Genomic DNA, 19656 nt, shown 5'->3' on the forward strand with positions numbered 1-19656 from the left:
CACCTTCCCTGAGCTTACTGAAATATCTAAACCCCGGCTCCTGCAACAACCATTCCTGTCTCTGCTCTATCCATGTCTCCGATATGGCCACAACATCGAAGTCCCACATACCAACCCATGCCGCAAGTTCACCCACCTTATTTCGGATGCTCCTGGCATTGAAGAAGACACAGTTTAAATCACCTTCCTACCTGCCGGTACACTCCTGCAACTTTGAAACCTTACTCATGCCCGCAATACTCTCAACCTCCTGTATACTGGAGCTACAATTCAGGTTCCCAAGCCCCTGCTGAACTAGTTTAAACCGTCCCGAAGAGCATTAGCAAATTCCCCCTCCAGGATACTGGTACCCCTCTAGTCCAGGTGTCGACCATCCCGTTTGTAGAAGTCCCACCGACCCCAGAATGAGCCCCAATTATCCAGAAATCTGAAACCCTCCCTCCTGCACCATCCCTGTAGCCACGTGTTCAACTCCTCTCTCTCCCTATTCCTCGTCTCGCTTTCACGTGGCACGGGTAACAACCCAGAGATAATAACTCTGTTTGTCCTAGATCGAAGTTTCCACCCTAGCTCCCTGAATTTCTGCCTGACATCCCTATCCCTTTTCCTACCTATGTCGTTGGTACCTATGTGGACCACGACTTGGGGCTGCTCCCCCTCCCCCTTAAGGATCTCGAAAACACGATCCGAGACATCACGCACCCTGGCACCTGGGAGGCAACACACCAACCGCGAGTCTCTCTCGTTCCCACAGAATCTCATATCTATCCCCCTAACTATGGAGTCTCCAATGACTAATGCTCTACTCCTTTCTCCCCTTCCCTTCTGAGCAACAGGGACAGACTCTGTGCCAGAGACCTGTACCCCATGGCTTACCCCTGGCTGAGATCACAGAGGGGTGACCTTTCACCTCGTCGCACTTTCCATCAGCGTCACTCCTCACCGCACCAAATGCTAAAGGCAGCTAGGAGGTAGAAACCCGGGGCCAGTAATTTCTTCTGAAATGAATGGCCAGTGTTCTACTCCACCAGTCCCACAAGGATTAGAGTGGTTTCTGGATTCCCACACTGCACTAATTCTACCTCTTGAGACCTGGTTTGAATGCAGGCCAGGCTCCTGGGTTGAACGTTCCTTTCCCTGGTGACTGTAAAGGTTTGAAATAAAGTGGACCTGTTCAGCGTTGAGCCACTTTCGATGTGTTTATTCCTGTGTTTCCATTTGCCCAGATCTTCGGAATCCTGAAGGTGATGAGACTTCCTGGGAATTTGATTCTGTAGATGCTTCCGCGCCACCTCACCCAAGTGACTCATTCTTCATGTGTCTCAGTGTCTAGGTTATTTCACCATGCCTCATAGAATCATAGAATTTACAGTGCAGAAGGAGGCCATTCGGCCCATTGAGTCTGCACCAGCCCTTGGAAAGAGCACCCCACCCAAGCCCACACCTCCATCCTATCCCCGTAACCCCACCTAATCTTTTTTGGACACTTAAGGGCAATTTAGCATGGCCAATCCACCTAACCTGCACATCTTTGGATTTGTGGGAGGAAACCGGAGCACCCGGAGGAAACCCACGCAGACACGGGGAGAACGTGCAGACACCGCACAGTCGGTGACCCAAGTCAGGAATCGAACCTGGGACCCTGGAGCTGTGAAGCAACAGTGCTAACCACTGTGCTACCATGCTGCCCATTGGCTGGCACCATCGCCAACATATCTTTCTTCCAACATATGAACTACTGGCCAACAGTCAGGAATGGGGGTCCGGTTTACTTATCTCTCTGTTCATTCATTCACTGGATTTGAGCACCACTGACAAGGCCAGTCTTTATTATCCATTCCCTAATTGTCCTTGAGAAGGCTGTGGTGCCTCACCTTCTCAAACCACTGAAGTCCATATCGTGTAGGTACACCCACAGTACTGTTAGGGAGGGGATTCCAGGATTGTGTCAAGCTTCGTGAGTGCTGTTGGAGTTGCACTCACCCAGCCAAGTGGAGAGTAATACCATCACACTCCTGGCTTGTGCTTTGCAGATGGTGGAGGGGCTTTGGGGAGGTGAGTTACTCGGCACAGAATTCCCAATCTCGCCCACTCTGTTACAGCCACAGTATTGATGTAGTTGAGGAAGTCAAGTTTCTGGTCAATGTTAAACCCAAGGATGTTGATGGTGGGGGATTTACCAATAGTAATGTTGTTACACATCAAGGAGATACGTTTAGATTCTCTTTTGTTGGACAGAGTGACATGGCTGTTTTCTGCTGCCTACCAGTCCAAGCCAAAGTGTTGAGTAGGTCCATTGATGCCCTTTGTAATAACTTGACTGCTGTGCGAACTAAGATCATCTAAACCAGAAGCAACATGCCCATCCCCATCCCCCCCTCCCCCCAACCACCTTCTTCCGCTCCGACCATACCGCATGGTACATTTAGCAAAAACGTCCCGAGGGAACTTTCAATCAAGAACTCAATGCGTTTGAAGTAAACTACACAAATCAGCTCATAATTCAACACAATCTGGCAATAACTAAGCAATATTTCTCATCAAGGAATGACAGGGTAATGGATGTACCATGCTGACACAGCAAGGATACTTTTCTGAGGCTGAGCTTACAAGACGTTGTTAGGAAGAGTTCATTCCGTAGTTAGCCCATGCTGGCCTGAACCAATTGACCCTGATACCAAGAGTTCCATGCCAAGAAATTCTGAATTCTCCAGCGCTTATCTTGATGAGTGTAAATCCTCCCCTCAACAAATAAGATTTGATTTTGGCAAAATTTCCTGGCAGGAAAAGATTTATGACCAGCTGGTTGTTTTTGCAAAACATTAGGCACTGCGGTGCGCACAGTATAAGTGCACAGTATGAACCTTTACGTGGAAGAGATGTGATATTGTGAGTAATAGGTTTGGGAAACTGGCTGCATCACTGACTGCTGCTAATTTGTGATCACCATGTTTTATCCAGCTGTGGAGCATAGAAACCTAATGTCACAGGAGACCATTCAGGCCATCACGCCTGTACCAGCACCTTGAAAGAGCTACATCCACTTACTAATTGATCTGTTTGAGCTGCACGCAGGACAATACTTTTCACCGTACCTCAGTACACGTGACAATAAACAAATCCAATCCAATTACTGTTGTTGTTCTCCAATGAATCCCATTAGACCCCCACTCTTTTCCCTGCAGCCCTTGAAGTCTTTCCTGAGAATCCATTCGGACAAAGTTAATTTGGCATGGCAACTAGTGGGGAAATACTTTGACAGAGAAATTGCTCTAGCGGTTAGGCTGGGATCATGCCTTGCTCCAGCTGGAAACTCTTGATCCTGTTGCTGTCCATTAGGGGGAATTGATGTCCTCGTGCTTTCCGTCCCCACAGGAAGATTTCATAGAATTTACAGTGCAGAAGGAGGCCATTCGGCCCATCGAGTCTGCACCGGCTCTTGGAAAGAGCACCCTACCGAAGCCCACACCTCCACCCTATCCCCATAACCCAGTAACCCCACCCAACACTAAAGGCAATTTTGGACACTAAGGAAAATTTAACATGGCCAATCCACCTAACTTGCACATCTTTGGTCTGTGGGAGGAAGCCGGAGCACCAGGAGGAAACCCACGCACACACTGGGAGGACGTGCAGACTCCGCACAGACAGTGACCCAAGCCGGGAATCGAACCTGGGACCCTGGAGCTGTGAAGCAATTGTGCTATCCACTATGCTACCGTGCTGCTCTGAAGATGATTGTATATTCCCCTTTTGGAACCCTTTGTAGTAACTTGCATTTATATAGCGCCTTCAACGTATGAGTGTCGTGAAACAGAATTTGACACCCCAGCCACATATGGAGACATTAGGGCAAATGATCAAAAGATACGTTTCAGGGGATATCTTAAAGGTGGAGAGAGAGAGAGGCAGAAAGAATCGCAGGGTCTCGAAGATTTAGGTCCTGCAGGAGGCTACAGAGATGGGGAGGGGAGAGGCTACGGAGGGAGTGACCCACCCCCACCCCACCTTTTGTAAGGGGAGGCTAAGAACATAATTTAGAAACTAATTCACTGAATTATCTTTCGAGGGCCAGGTTGCTTCCACTGCCTGGATTCCACCTGGTTCCACCCATTTGTGCCATTAGCTTCGGATCGAATCTGATGGAGTTAGCCGTGGTCCCAGTCAGCTGAGAGCTTTCAGGGCTTTTCCGTTTTTAGCTGTTGCTCTGAAGAATGTCGGCTGGCTTAGGTACTGTTGGTTAAGTTAATTACTTTCTGATTAATTGAAATGTGAGCATTAACACCAGCTAGGGGTGCCTTCCTCCTGTGAGCTAGATGATGCACCTCGTCGGCCTTTTGTAATATTGCTTCAGGGGGCAAGACAAGTAAAGGTTAATCCAGAACGAAAGCAAGAGGCTTTGTGTTGGCACGTGTGCAGTCGCGACCTGTGGAGGATAGACAGCAGATTTAAAAGCAGGCTGTAATCTGACAAAAATAGGTCTCAGTGGGCACCGCCCCCCCTCACACCCAACCCCCACATCCCAAAACAAAAGCGCAACTGGTTCAGGTTTATAACGTGTGAGAGCAGACAGATGTAGAGACAGAATTCTTGCTGTTTCAAAAAAAAACCTTTTAACTCGTTCCGTTAAAAAATTCCAAGTGTGAGACAAAAAATTTCAACCTTTACTCGACAGCTGCAACCTTTTTGACTTCCTTTTTGGTGAACTTTTTGTTCGAATCAGACAACGTGAATCAAGAAAAGCTTATTTGAGCGTCAGTGTTGGCACCATTGTGTGAATTGTGGGCAGTTATTGAGACTGTAAAGGGGGTGATAGTGTCACTCGAAGGGACTTTAGCATTCCAGCTGCCTGTATTTATTCACTCTCACAGTTGAGTAACAAAAGTCCATCTTCAAATCCTCTGAAAGCTGAAACTTATTTGGAATGTTGCAGCCATGACAGTGGTCATAGAATTTACAGTGCAGAAGGAGACCATTCGGCCCATCGAGTCTGCACCGGCTCTTGGAAAGAGCACCCTACCCGAGGTCAAACCTCCACCCTATCCCCATAACCCAGTAACCCCACCCAACACTAAGGGCAATTTTGGACACTAAGGGGCAGTTTGGCGTGGCCAATCCACCTAACCTGCACATCTTTGGACTGTGGGAGTAAACCGGAGCACCCGGAGGAAACCCACGCACACACGGGGAGGATGTGCAGACTCCGCACGGACAGTGACCCACCTCCTGACCCCCCAAAGCCTGTCCCATCTACAAAGTACAAGTCAGGAGTGTGATGGAATACTCCCCACCTGCCTGGATGAGAGCAGCTCCAACAACATTCAAAAAGCTTGACACTATCCTGGGCAAAGCAGCCCACTTGATTGGTACCCCATCCACAAACATTCACTCCCTCCACCACCGACGCACATTAGCAGCCGTGTGTACCATCTGCAAGATGCACGCAGGAACTCACCAAGATTCCTGAGGCAGCAACTTCCAAATCCTTGAGCGCTACCATCTAGAAGCAGAAGGGTGACAGAAACACAGCAACACCACCACCTGGAGGTTCCCCTTCAAGTCACACGCCACCCGGACTTGGAAATATATCGCCGTTCCTTCACTGTCGTTGAGTCAAAATCCTGGAACTCCGTACCTACACTATATGGACTCCAGCGGTTCAAGAAGGCAGTTCACCACCACCTTCTCAAGGGCAATTAGGGATGAACAATTAATGCTGTATTTTACATCCCATAAAAGAATAAAAAAGAAGTGGTGAACTGATATAGGCTTTTAGCAATATGAAAGGATTTGATAGGGTGGTCATGGAGGAGATGTTTTCACTTGTAGTGACGGCCAGAACTATCGGGGCCATAGATATGAGATCATCTCTAATAAATTCAATGGAGAATTCAGAACCAAGTTCCCGGCCCAGAGCCTGGTTGGAATGTGGAAGCCGTTGGTATAAGGAGTAGGTGAAGTGAATAAGTTAGACACAATTATGGAGAGGTTAGATGCACATGAGAAAGAGGAAAGAGTTATGCCGATCGGGGTGAAGTGATGCAAGCTGGAAGGTGGCTCAAACAGAGCTTAAATTGTACCCTAGGTCAGGTGGGCCAAATGGACTTTTTCTGAGCTGCATTTTAGAATTCTAGCTCTTTGTGGTAGGTTCATGGTCCTGCCTTGGTACCAAACCTCTTCCAGTGAACTTGCTCAAACTGAGTCTGTCGACTGTCTCATTGGAGATTTAGCAATGGCTCCTACCTTTGGCTCAGGAATAGGATTCACGCCCACATTCACGCAGATGGGCGGAGGGTACACCACAGTTCTGTTGACTCCTTTTTTTTACCTGTGCCTCTTCCCAGTAAGGTCTCCGAGTTAAATTAGCAGCGTTCGCTGGGGAATTGATGAGAATTCCTTCCGAACTCTTTCTCTAATAGAGTCCGCCATGCAGAGACACGCTTTTTGAATTATCAGCTAAAGGCAGATTTGATACATTCAATGGCATCTTGAGTGGCAAATCACGTGAATATCATTGCAATGAATACTGATTAGCCTTGAGCTTCAAGAGTCTGGGCCCTTATTGTGAAAGCATTGCATGAGGGTCTGAGAGCAGATCAAAATGTAGGATATGGATAAGATCTTTAATCAACTCCTAAATCCCCTATTCTATTATAATGTTCACTGGAATGCCCACCAGCACCACTGACATATGGAGTTCCATTTATCACAACAATGAAACACATTACGACAAACAGCAACAACACAATACTGCTTTCAACCCCAGTGTTGTAGCTTTTCAACATGCACTGGTATCGGCTTAGCTCGCGCATTTGGTTAGCTTGTTATAATTCATCCTGTTTTGAATCTTGTGGGTGGTAATTAGCCTTGTAACAAATAATTATCTCAATCTGAGGCCAGAGTTTTTAAAAAATATATATTTATTAAAGTTTTTAATCACAACTTTTCTCCCTTACAAACAATAACCCCCCCCCCCCCCCCCCGTAACAAAAAAAAAGAGAAATCACGCAGAGCAAGGTATATACATGGCAAAATGATATATTTACGCAGCTTTGTACACTGGCCCTCACCCGTACGTGCCAGTTTCCCCAACCCTTCATGTTATCTCTTGCTCATCCACCCTTCCAGGCAGTCCCCCCCCCCCCCCCTCCCCCCCCCTCCCCCCCAGCTAGCTAGCCCCCAGCTTGGCTTGACCCGGACTTTCACCACCTGAGATATTGCTCCCGCCACTCCTCTCCAGACCCCCTCCAGAGCCGGGCATGACCAAAACATGTGGACATGGTTCGCCGGGCTCCCTGCGCACCTTCCACATCTGTCCTCTACCCCAAAGAACCTACTCAACCTCGCCCCCGTCAAGTGCGCTCTGTGGACCACCTTAAATTGTATCAGGCTGAGCCTGGCACACGAGGCGGAGGAATTAACCCTACCTAGGGCATCAGCCCACAGACCTTCCTCGATCTCCTCCCCCAGCTCCTCCTCCCATTTACCCTTCATCTCTTCTAACAGCGCTTCCCCCTCTTTCAACTCCTGTCGCCTCACAAAAGCCCTCACCTGCATATATCTAAAGGCATTTCCCGGGGGGTCTGAGGCCAGAGTTAATGATCAATCCGCTTCAAATTAGGCGGTGGGGGACTGGCCACAGCCGTCAGACTGAACCAACACAAAATAATTCAGACCTAACCAGTTAAAGGGCAAGTCCAAACACCCGCCTGGTGCTCGGTTGGTTAAGGTGGCGGCGAGTAGCAGAGTCGCAGGCTCGGCTATTCCAGTCTACGCTGCAATCGCCCACCTCCTTTTAATGTACAAGTAGAATTTCCTTCTGTCACTCATATCCCTCCTGGAGCTGCAGTCTCTGTTTAACTTGGCAGGAGTGCGGGTGCAGGCTGCAGTCGGGCTAGCTAGGCAGCTGCAGGGGCTACATGCCAGCTGCCAAGGCGGGCTGTTTAAAAGGCTGACCTCAGTGCCGTGGTACCTCACCCCAGTTACAATGCAAAAGTAAACCTTTCTGCCCCATCACCCCTCATCACTCGCCGTCTCTGTGCCATCTCATGCCTCCCATCCACCCCTTATAGCACCTCATTCCTGCTCCTGCCCCTCCACACACATCCAATTGCCCCTAATGCCAAGCAATGGCACTTCCAAGTCCATGAATCAATAATCCATTATATAGAACCGATGAACTCTAAAGCGATAAAACGCCTTAAATAAGCAATACAAATTGCACAATTGGCAAGGAGTCAGAGAGTCAGAACTGCCAATCAAGCAATGTTTTCCCTGAGGGTCAGCCACCTTAACAGTCTAATGGATTTACCGAGCTCTCCGCCAATCTGCTAGCATAAAGATAAAGAGGTTTCAAGTGCTTGCAGTTTCTGATACTGACACTTTAAATGGTCTGGATGAATTACACTTTTATTGACCTGTAGCATAAAGATTATTCATGAAGGCCCGCCTTCTCAACCTGTCCCTCAGCTGAGGTGTGGTGATCCTCAGGTTAATCACCACCAGTCAGTTCTCCCCCTCAAAGGGGAAAGCAGCCTACGGTCATCTGGGAATATGGTGACTTTACAAGCGTAAAATATAAAGGAGGTTTTTTTTAGAAAGCAGAAAGTTATAAATGAATGGGTTATTGTCACTGTAGGGTTCATTGCTTCTATATCGTGGCTAGTTGGTGCATGGGCATGGAGGTGCCATAGCTTGGCATGGGGGATAAGAGGAACCATAGGAATCAGGTGGGGGCATACTTTGGCATGGGGGGCATGAGGAGGAACTTTTGAACTTACCTTTTGAAAGATTCCCTCGTGGGGTATGGTTCACGATACCTTTGAGGTGCCGTGAACCACGAATCACTGAAAATCTGGTGCGGCACCATGAAAATTGTGGAGGAATAAGTCAACCCTATTCTCTAAATGGAGCTGGCCAGGTCGGGAATGCAGGGGATGGTCTTGCAACCCGAACCGGCTCTCACGCTTGATGGACTCTACTGAAAATCAGAAACTCGGAATGGGAATCCAAGGATTGGGTCCTGGCAGCCGTTTTCATCCCTCCACGGAGTCCTCCCAACTGCTTGACAACCCAGCCCAAAGTTTAAAAAGCTTGGAGTTATCCCTTTATATAATGTTGCTTTGTTGGAACTGAATTTGCATGTGGTGGACTTCAACCTGATTAAATCACTAATCTTTTTCCAGGTTACACCATCTGGAGCTCTTTTCTGGTCAGGTCCTAAGAGATGTCCTCATCCTCTGGAATTCGATCCCGATAATGTAAGTGCTAACTCCCACGCATCAAGTCCATCTCTGCACAATGCTTTGTTCGAGCAAGGGAATAATGTTAGAAATGGATTGTGACTCTATTTCTCCGAGAACAGTATTGAGCTTTCAGAGTGAATGACAGGATGGCTAGTTTTGTTTTTTTTACTTACCGTAAATCACGGCATATAAGTCAATTGGCGTATAAGACGACCCCATTTTCCCCCAAATCATGCTTTCGCATATACTTGTCATAGAGGTCGACCTTTTCAGCCACAGCGTGCTATTCTGGTATGGGTAATCAGCCTCAAAGTTTCTCCCCAGAGATGCATGTTTTCCTTACCGGTACCGTGTAACTCGTAAGGGATCAGATGGGCGATACGAGCTATGTTGTGATGGTGCACAGGGGTTTAAGGCATGCCCACTCATTGCCTCGGAAGAAGATGACATTTCAAAATGGCGACCACCCACACCCGTGACGACATTTCACTTTTATGCTCAGCATCATCAATTTGGGGGGGGATATCTATTGTCCATTAAACATTAGATTGATTGTCTAAAGACGGGAGTATTTCCACAGGAAAGGTCCATCCAAACGGCCTGACCTCGAGGTTGTTGGCGACCGAGTGTGCAGTATGAATGTTGTGTTTTTACTCCAGATTGAATGTCAGTCCACTGCTGGGTTCTCACGACTCTCGAAAGGCCAGATGTTAATGGTTTATTCACAGAGGAAATCCTGTGCCAAGTATTCCTGAGCGTCGTGCTGCTGTTTCATTGAGATATCCAAACGTAACCCCCTCCAAAACCTTTGCTCCAATGCCACCATTTTGTTCCCGGATTTGTGAGGGTGAATGAGGGGTGCACGGAGGGTGGGGTCGGTGTGGGAGGGGGTTTACACGCAGGGAAAGGGTTAATACATTACAGCAGATGTGGCATGTTGTAACACATTGGTGCATCCCCTCATTGTACACTTTTCCACAAGCAGAGAGAGAACGAGAATCCTGCCGTTTGTGTAACCAAGGCAACGGCACCCCTTTTAACTTTCTTAATGTTTTCAGCTGCGGTGAAGCTCGAGGCTTGCCAGGAAGTGTGACCTTTAGTGCATTTAAACAGACTTCTACCTGATATCCTCCACATATTGTTCCATTCACACTCCAGCTTCCTGTTTAACTCCAGGACCGATATTAAATCTCATGGCTTGCGAATGGAGGTGAAGGAGCGGCAATATAAACATGAGCGGGGTTACACTTTTGAAACGGCTGCAAAGGGATTTAGCCCAACAGAAAGGTGCGGCAAACCTTGGGGGGTGGGGGGCGAAACAAGGCTGTCAAATTATTTTAAAAGTTCTTTGATTCTATTAATGTACTCATCACCAGGAAGAGCAAAGAGTTACACCATGAGGACAAGTTAGAGTACATTGAATCCCGACAGTGCAGAAGGAGGCCATTCGGCCCATCGGGTCTGCAAGAAAGAGCACCCTACCTAGGCCCTATCCCGGTAACCTCACCTAACCTGCACATCTTTAGACACTGAGGGACAATTTAGCGTGACCAATCCATTTAAGCTACACATCTTTGAACTTGTATTTGTTTAAGTAGAGAAGGTTGAGCAGTGAGGTAAAACTCTGAGGTGATGCATTTTGCTCAGAAGAGTGAGGAGAGCCAGTCTGCTCAAAATTATATAACTCTGAAAAGGAGCCCACGAAGAGAGCGATCCCGGGGTGTGCGTACACAAATGTTTGACGGTGACAGAAAAAGTTAAAGCAACGTGGAAAGAAGATGGGATCCTGTACTTTATAAAAAAGAGGTATAGAGTCCAAAAGCGGATGCTGGAATCTGAAACTGGAACAGAGAATGATGGAAAAACTCAAAGTCTGGCAGCATCTGTAGGGCGATAAAACAGAGTTAACGAAACCCAGTACAAGCTGGAGGGGCAGCATTTCATCTTCCGATTCGGCATGTTACAGCATTGAGTCCAACAACTTTAGACTGTGACCTTTCTCCTCCATCTTAACCCCTTTTTTGTATCCCATACTGGGATAGCGCAGCCCCTTTAAGGGTCCACATGACCGGCTCGAGACCAATCGCGCAAGATCGCACGAACCCCGGCCAATAGAGAGAAAGCGCAGGGCCCTAGGAGCAGGGGCCTAGGCAGTGTAGGCCCCGGAGCTTGAGAGTTGAGATGTATCCAGCATTGCTCTGTGCCTGTATATAGCTGCCTTTGCCGATTCTTAATAAACCCCTTTTGTTATTACTGGAAATCTCCAATGTATTGTCTCGAGCCATTACACTGGCGATGAGGTAAACGGGTCGATCGTTGGTCTTCAGCAGTTTGGGATTTGAGGGGGGCAGGAAGAAGCCTCCAAAGTCAGATGAGAATTGGGAACCTCTTACAGGAGCACCCAAAAAGTGAGGAAAATGCTAATGACCGGAAAGATAGAACCGTTCGATCAGGGGTCCGAAGGCTGGAGGCAGAACACCAAACGGCTCCACTGTTTCTTCACAGCGAATGAGTTCGCCGGGGATGACCAGCAGGTGGCGATACTTTTGACGGTTTGTGGGCCTCAAACCTACAACCTGATGAGAAATGTTACATCCCCAGAGGATCCCCACTCAAAACCTTTCGACCTGTTGGTCAAGGAACATTTTAATCACAGTTGCTCGATCATCCTGCAGCGGTACAAATTCAACTCTGCAGTAGGGATCCCGAAGAGACCGTCTCCGCTTTCCTAGCTAGGGTCCACCAACAGGCCGAGCACTATGATGTCGGTGCAGTGCTCAGTGATATGCTGCGCGACCGTCTAGTTTGTGGAATTAACAACCTCAGCATCCAGAAAAACTCTGCTGAAACTGAAATCACATTGGACAAAGCGATCGAGGTAGCTCGGGCGATGGAATGTTGAGCTCCAAAGCATGCCGGAAGGGGAATGAATGAAAAATGAAAATCGCTTATTGTCACAAGTAGGCTTCAAATGAAGTTACTGTGAAAAGCCCCTAGTCGCCACATTCCGGCGCCTGTTTGGGGAGGCTGTTACGGGAATCGAACCGTGCTGCTGGCCTGCCTTGGCCTGCTTTCAAAGCCAGTGATTTAGCCCTGTGCTAAACAGCCCACAGAAGTGAATCAGTTGTGGGGTGGTATGGCTGCGAGGCGTGTGGGCTGATCAAAGTAGCGAACCAGACATGGTCCTCGGGACCGGATCGAAGACCGAGAACCGGGAAAAGAATAGGTCATCAGGGCAAGACAGAGGTGGATTGTTTTGGACGCAGGGAGGTCACCCTCCGGAAACTGGCTACTGTCCCGGGTTTGTCTGTTTTCGTTGCAACTGAAGAGCCGATATTCAGGCTTGTTGCCATGGGAGGCAGAGCGCGTCAATGCAAAAAGAGATCAGCAGCGGCAGCAATCCACAACAGCACTGAACCAAGTGGAGAAGAGTTCTGAGGAGGAATATGAAATGCACTGTCTAACTATCGGCAAAGTCAATAATGCAGCCCCAATCAAAATAACTCTGCAACTGAATGGAAGCCTTAGAAAATGGAGGTCGATACCAGGGTGTGGGTTACAGTTGTGGGGTAGCGGACGTTTGATTACATTCGAGATGGGGCTCAGACCCTGAATTTGGATGGCACGACGGCCAAGCTACCAACGGGGGAAACTCTAAAAATTCTTGGGACCGCCAGCAGCTTATAAAGAACCAGAGGCCCAGCTGCTTTTGATTGTCGTAGAGGGGCACAGGCCAAGCCTGATGGGAACGGACTGGTTACAGCAAATTAAATTAAATTGGCTGGAAATCTTTAAAACCTCCAACTGTGTTTTTCAAGATGTCCTGTGAAGATGGGAGGACGTATTTCACAATCCGTTCGGCTGGATCAAGGGTGTGAAGGTCAAAATCTATGTTGACCCGGACTCGACACCGAGGTTTGTCAGGGCCAGACCAGTCCCTTACACCCTGCATCAAAAGGTTGAAGGAATGAGAGGAGCTGGGAATAATTAAACCTGTGCAATCCCCCGTCTGGTCAGCCCCCACAGCCCCCTGCTGAAGCCAATAAGAATATATGGGGTCTTTGAACTCGCTATTAACCAGACTGCCCAGGTAGATAAGCACCTAATCCCCCGAATCAAGGACCTCTACGCCCAGCTGGCGGAAGGCCTCACCTGCCCCAAGCTGAACCTCAGCCACACATATCTGCAGTTGGAACTAGTCGAAGAGTCCCAATGGTTCACCACGATCAGAACACAAAGGCCTATTTTAGTACACGAGGCTACATTTCCACATTTCCTCAGCCTGCGCTATTTTCTCGTGTACCCTGGAAAACCTTCTTCAGGTTATCCCGAAAGTGACGGTCTACCAAGTTGATGTTTTAGCCACTGGAACTACATGCGAAGAGCACGTGTCAAGTTTGGAAGAGACATTAAGGAGGTCCAGAGATGTAGGAGTCCACCTTTAAACGTGAGCAATGTACCTTCCAGGCCAGAAGTCACGTACTTGGGGCTCCGACGGGATGCCACAGGCCCACACCCACTCGAGGAAAGGTCAAAGCCATATCCAGGAATGGTAGCCGAGCTGAAATCCTTTATAGGACCTATTCTGGCAGGTTCATTCCAAACCTGGCCATGACATTAGTACCGCTACACCGTTTGCGAAGGAAAGAACAACGTTGGCAATGGAAGGAGCAGCAAAAGGAACTTTCTGATTGGTAAAACAAGCTCTGCGACCTTCGAACCTTTTATTTCATTTTGACCCGGGCAAGCTAATTGTTTTCCCATGTGACACCTCACCCAATGGGAGAGGGACAATAGAATAGAACCACAGAATGGCAGAAATAGGCCATTCAGCCCATCTAGTCTGCAACGACTCTCTTAAAGAGCACCCTACCTAGGCCCACTCCCCTGCCCTATCCCCGTAACCCCACCTAACCTGCACATCTTTGGACTGTGGGATGAAATTGGAACACCCGGAGGAAACCCACGCCGACACGGGGATAAAGTTCAAACTCCATACAGGCAATCACAAACGGCCAGAATTGAACCTGGGTCCCTGGCGCTGTGAGGCAACAGTCGCCCAATTGACCATTCTATCCCTTAGGTTGGAGGACAAATCAGAACAACATTTGCCTTTGCCTCAAGGACCCTCTTGGAATGGGAGTTTGATTACACCAAATTGAAAAGGAGGGATTGGCTGTTATCTGTAGTGTTAAAGGGGCGGCATTGTGGTGCAGTGGTTAGCACTGCTGCCTCACAACGCCGAGGACCCGAATTCGATCCGTGTGGAGTTTGCACATTCTCCCCGTGTTCCCAAAACCAAAAGATGTGCAGGGTAGGTGAATTGGCCTTGCTAAATTGCCCCTTAATTGGAAAAAAACCCCTATAGTGTTAAAAAGTTCCACCAATATGTTTATAGACAGCAGTTTGTCATAATAACTGACCATAAGCTGCTATTGGATCTTTTGAGAGAGGACAGGTCAATACCTACTCTGCTAGGGTGGAACATTGGGCCTTGATGCTGGAGGCCGACAACTGCACCTTCCAACACCCAGGCCCGGCACCCAAATCTCTAATGTGGACGCATTAAATCAACTCCCCTTAACAAAGCAGGTGACGCCACCACCAGAAACCCCAAGAAATCATCTTAGTGCTGAACCTGGACACCCTGCCGGTGTCGCCTAAACACATATGAAATTGGACCCAGTGAGATCCGGTATTGTCCAAGGTGAAACAGATGATACAAATAGGTTGGCTCCACGAGAGGTCCAAACAGTTGAGGTCCTAATTAACCTGCAGACATGAACTAACCTGCAAGGATGGAATAATACCATGGGACTCTCAAGTTGTCATTCCAACCCAAACGGTCAGACCACAAAAAGATGAAAATGTTGGCTGGCAGTTATATTTGGTGACCAGGAATCTGTAAAGCTATTGAGGAAGTGGTACGGCAATGCATTCCCTGCCACGCTCAACAATCATTACCTCCTTCATTCAATCCCCATCCCTGGGAGTTCCTTGGGGTACACATCGACTATTCAGGACCCTTTCTTGAGCAGGATGTTTCTTGTCTTGGTAGACACTCATTCCAAATGACCCTCCATACAAGAGATGGGAGCTACACGGCTGCTGTGAACGCCTTACGCTGGGTATTCAGCATATACGACCTACCAGAAGCTACAGTGTCCGATAATGGTAGCCCTTTTATTGGGACAATTTCCAATGCTTCATTCTGACAAGTGGAATCCGGCACACTAGGACGGCCCCATATCATCCTGCATCCAAAAGGTTGGCAGAAAGGGCTGTACAGACTTTAAAACCTGCTACGAGGAAGCAATCAAACCGGCCACTGAGCCATTGACTAGTCATCTTCCTATTGTCCTACGACATGACCCTCCATGCCATCATAAGGGTCACGCTGACTGTGTTGCTTGTGAGCTGTCGCCTCAGAACGCTTTTGGACTTGAAATTTCCAGATTTGGCGGGAGGGCAGAGGCACATCAGGCCTCCTAGAAAAATTGACATGCTTCACAAAGGATTGACCGATCATTCCAGGTGGGTGGCCTGGTTCTAGTTTGGAGCGTTGCCTCGTGCCCATTCTGGTTAGCCGGGCGGATCATGCCCCGATTGGGACCTGTATCGCGTGTGGTCAATGTCAAGGGCAGGGCTGTGCAGACGTATATTGACCATGTGAGGAGCTGGGGGAACAGTAACTCCCATTCCAGAACAGATGGATCCAACTAGTGCCGCTGGCTCTCTTGTGGCCGTTCCAGAGCGGAGGGAGCGGGAATTTCAGAGTCAGCCCTGCCAGCAGTCCAGGTAGGAGCTGGCGAGGTGAGCAGCTCTACAAAAGATGTGCAGTCATCTGAACCAGTATCTACTGCAGACAACAAGACTACCTCTGAGACAGGCCAGTCAGCTAGGGGACTGAGGAGGTCCATAAAGACTCGAGATCCCCGGGCAAACTAACTCTGTGATGAGCTCTTTTCCCTTATGTCTCTTGACCTTGTATATAGCATTTGTATATAGCTTACATTGAGGCTTTGCAACCTGGCTCGGGACCAATCGCGCAGGAGCAGGCAAACCCTGGCCAATGGAGAGAAAGGTGGGATCCTAGGAACAGGGATCCTGGCAGTGTGGACCTTGGTGCCGGAGAGTTACGACCTATCCAGCATTGCTCTGTGTATATAGTTGCTTTACCCTACAGTTAATGAAACCCTTTTATTATTACTGGAAGGCTCCTTGAGCCACCACGCATACATTTTTTGTCTCAATGCAAAAACCCTCTGTCTCTTGTTCTTAAGGTTGCTACATCTTGTTGCAATTTCCCCCAGCTACAGCTTAACATCCGGCACATTTTCCCTCTCATTAGTTCTGACGAAAAGTCAATCGGATTCAAAACGATAACTCGGTTTCTCTCCTTACAAATGCTGCCAGCCCCGTTGAGATTTCCAGCATGCCCTCTTCTTGCTTGGCGATAAAACACGAGTAGAGCACCAGCTAAGGTACGGTGTCCAATTCGGCACAACCTTGAGAACAGAAGACATTTTAGGAGGAACTTGAAATCTTTGGAGAGGGTCCAGAGGAGATTTACGAGGACAGTTCCAAGGATGAGGGATTATAACTATGCCGCTAAACTGGAGAAGAAGCTGGGTTATCCTCCTTCCAGCAGAGAAGGTTAAGAGGAGATTTGATCAGGGGTGTTTAAAAATCATGAAGGGTTTGGAAAGAGTAAATAACAAAGTTTTTTCCCAATAACCAACGGGTCGGTAAAAGCACAGATTTAAGGTGATTGATGAGAAAACACAGAGAGGCGTCAGGAGGAAAATTGTGTTTTAAGGAGATGAATGGTTGGGAGTTGGAATGTTAACGTGGCAGATAACAGATTCAGTAATATAGAATTGGATAAATAGTTGAAGGATAGTTTTTGCAGCGATATAGGAAAAGAAAAGGACTGGGGAGCTTTTGGGTGCGATGATCAAGCTTAAAAATTTGAAAGGATTTGATAGGGCAGTGTTACGGTACTTAGGCAGACCTTAGGATGTAGGGGGAGATCCGGTTAGGGACCAATAATATTTTGTTTAAAGTTGATGATGGTTGAAGTTCAAGATTCCTGCCCTTGGCATAAAGCCACAAGATTCCACGGGTTTTGAACAAATAACAAACTTTACTATGCAAGTTCAGAAAGCTAAAACAATTTACAATATCTATCTTACCCGGTGGTACAGCAGTTGGATCTGCGTGACACCAACACACGATTGGCAATGTACACCAGCGAACTGTTGGCCACTGCTGGAACCACAACAGTGGTGCAATTTCAATTGATCAGAGTCAAGGGACTTGGCCCTTGCCTGCTAGGCCAAGATTGGCTAAAATGCCTACACCTGGACTGACAGCAGATTTTCCAAATGGGATCTGGGGGCCCATATGGAGTGCTAGGAAAACACCCTGGGGTTTTCCAACCAGGACTGGGAAAAATAGAAGGGGCCATGGCAAGAATTCAGGTTGACTCGGGCGCACACAGGCCTCGCCCCATCCCTTACGGTTTGTTAGCAAAAGTTGAGACCGACCCCGGCCGGCTCAAAAGCCTTAGAATGATTGGACCAGTACCTTTGTCAATTGGGCGGCAACGGTGGTCCCGGTAATCAAACCGGGTAGGATGGTCAGACTGTGTGGGGATATAAGTTGACGGTCAACAGCCCCTCCTGTTTGGATGGATACCCGATGCCCCACATCAAGGACCATTACGTAATATTGGACGGTGGACCCTCATTTACGAAGCTCGATATGAGCGATGTGTATTTGCAGTTAGAATTGGACCCTGCCTCCGAAAGATATTATCATAGAATTTACAGTGCAGAAGGAGGCCATTCGGCCCATCGAGTCTGCACCGGCCCTTGGAAAGAGCACCCTACCCAAGGTCCACACCTCCACCCTATCCCCATAACCCAGTAACCCCACCCAACACTAAGGGCAATTTTGGACACTAAGGGCAATTTATCATGGCCAATCCACCTAACCTGCACATCATTGGACTGTGGGAGGAAACCGGAGCACCCGGACGAAACCCACGCAGACACGGGGAGGATGTGCAGACTCTGCACAGACAGTGACCCAAGCTGGAATCAAACCTGGGACCCTGGAGCTGTGAAGCAATTGTGCTATCCACAATGCTACCGTGCTGCCCCTCACTATATGTCACTATAAACACCCATAGAGGCCTTCACGAGTACTCCAAACTGCCCTTTGGAGTGTGGCGGGCCTGTGCCATATTCCAGAGGGATAAAAACATACCCAGAGGTTTACTGCGAGTGGCAGTGCATCTGGATGACGTAATAGTCACAGGGGAATCAGAGCAGGAGCATTTATGTAATTCTTGGGATGACCACATAAATAAACAATCCTCTTCACTTAAACCCTTGAAAATTGTCCACACATTCCAGAGGTAAAACACACACACACATCTTCCTCTCAAAAGCTTACTCATGACAGACAGTAGGGAAGGGAATAGGGTTTTAATAGTAGTTCTCTCTCACCCATATCTATAAGACAATATAATCAGAACTTTTAAGATTAAAAAACTCCATTTAGCGAATGATACCAATTCAGCATGTTTGCGTGGTGTGCCAGCGAAATGCAGTGGTAACCATGGGTGTGAGGCCAAGGAATTCATGCCTGTAATATCTCTTACAAGTTATATTTCTAACCCTGTCATTTGTTAGTAAAGGTCAATTAGTGTGAGGGGTGAGGTAGAAGAGAGGTGACCCCCAAGTCTTTCTGATAACAGCACAAGAAATAATGTTCTTATCCTCATCTACTAAGCCATTCTGGATATTCCGAAAGATTCCAACTCCGGCAATCCCAAAACGAAACGAATTCAGAACAAATGTCTGAACTTCCCCCATGTAGAACAGCGATATCCCTTTTCTGGTCTATCTGAAGAATGACCATTCAGCCCCTCGAGTCTTCTCTGCCAGTCAATAAGATTGTGCGTAATCTGAATGTAGCCTGCTTGCCCTTTTCTGCCTGTCCCCAATAACCCTTGGGGACCCTTGTCAATGAAAAAATCTGTATAATGATGCTGAAGAGGATGGATAATGTTAAATCAGTCGATGATGCAAGCATTTTAGTTAACCTGCGCTGTGGGAGCAGAAATATCGAACGTAAGAATAAAGCCACCAAACCTTAAGGACGTCTAACAATGAAAATTCCCTTGTGCTGGGAATGTGGAATCCATTTGCACCAAAAACGGGTTATAAAGAGTGAATCTTGATGGGAATGGGATAAATTCAGATGGGGACAATGAAACTATAAAATGTAAATTTCGCCACAGTCCCAGGGGAACAAAGACTACTCTCCCCTTCGAGAGCTGACTGGTGGTGATTTAACCTGAGGGCCACCACACCTCGGGCGAGGGACAGGATTGAGATGA

The 19656-nt window shown here is 47.9% G+C and overlaps 1 protein-coding gene across 3 annotated transcripts in view; it reads left to right on the forward strand.

Moving 5' to 3' along the window:
* The window catches only part of uba1 (ubiquitin-like modifier activating enzyme 1), a 416000-nt gene that overhangs the window by 152418 nt on the left and 243926 nt on the right, over window positions 1-19656 (forward strand). For all 3 annotated transcript variants that reach the window (XM_072472935.1, XM_072472934.1, XM_072472936.1), the window contains exon 18: window positions 9186-9260. In XM_072472935.1, coding sequence (XP_072329036.1) covers window positions 9186-9260 — 75 coding nt within the window. The remainder of the gene's footprint in view (window positions 1-9185; window positions 9261-19656) is intronic.

Source organism: Scyliorhinus torazame, chromosome 13 (genome assembly GCF_047496885.1).
Source record: "Scyliorhinus torazame isolate Kashiwa2021f chromosome 13, sScyTor2.1, whole genome shotgun sequence".
Classification (NCBI taxonomy): domain Eukaryota; kingdom Metazoa; phylum Chordata; class Chondrichthyes; order Carcharhiniformes; family Scyliorhinidae; genus Scyliorhinus; species Scyliorhinus torazame.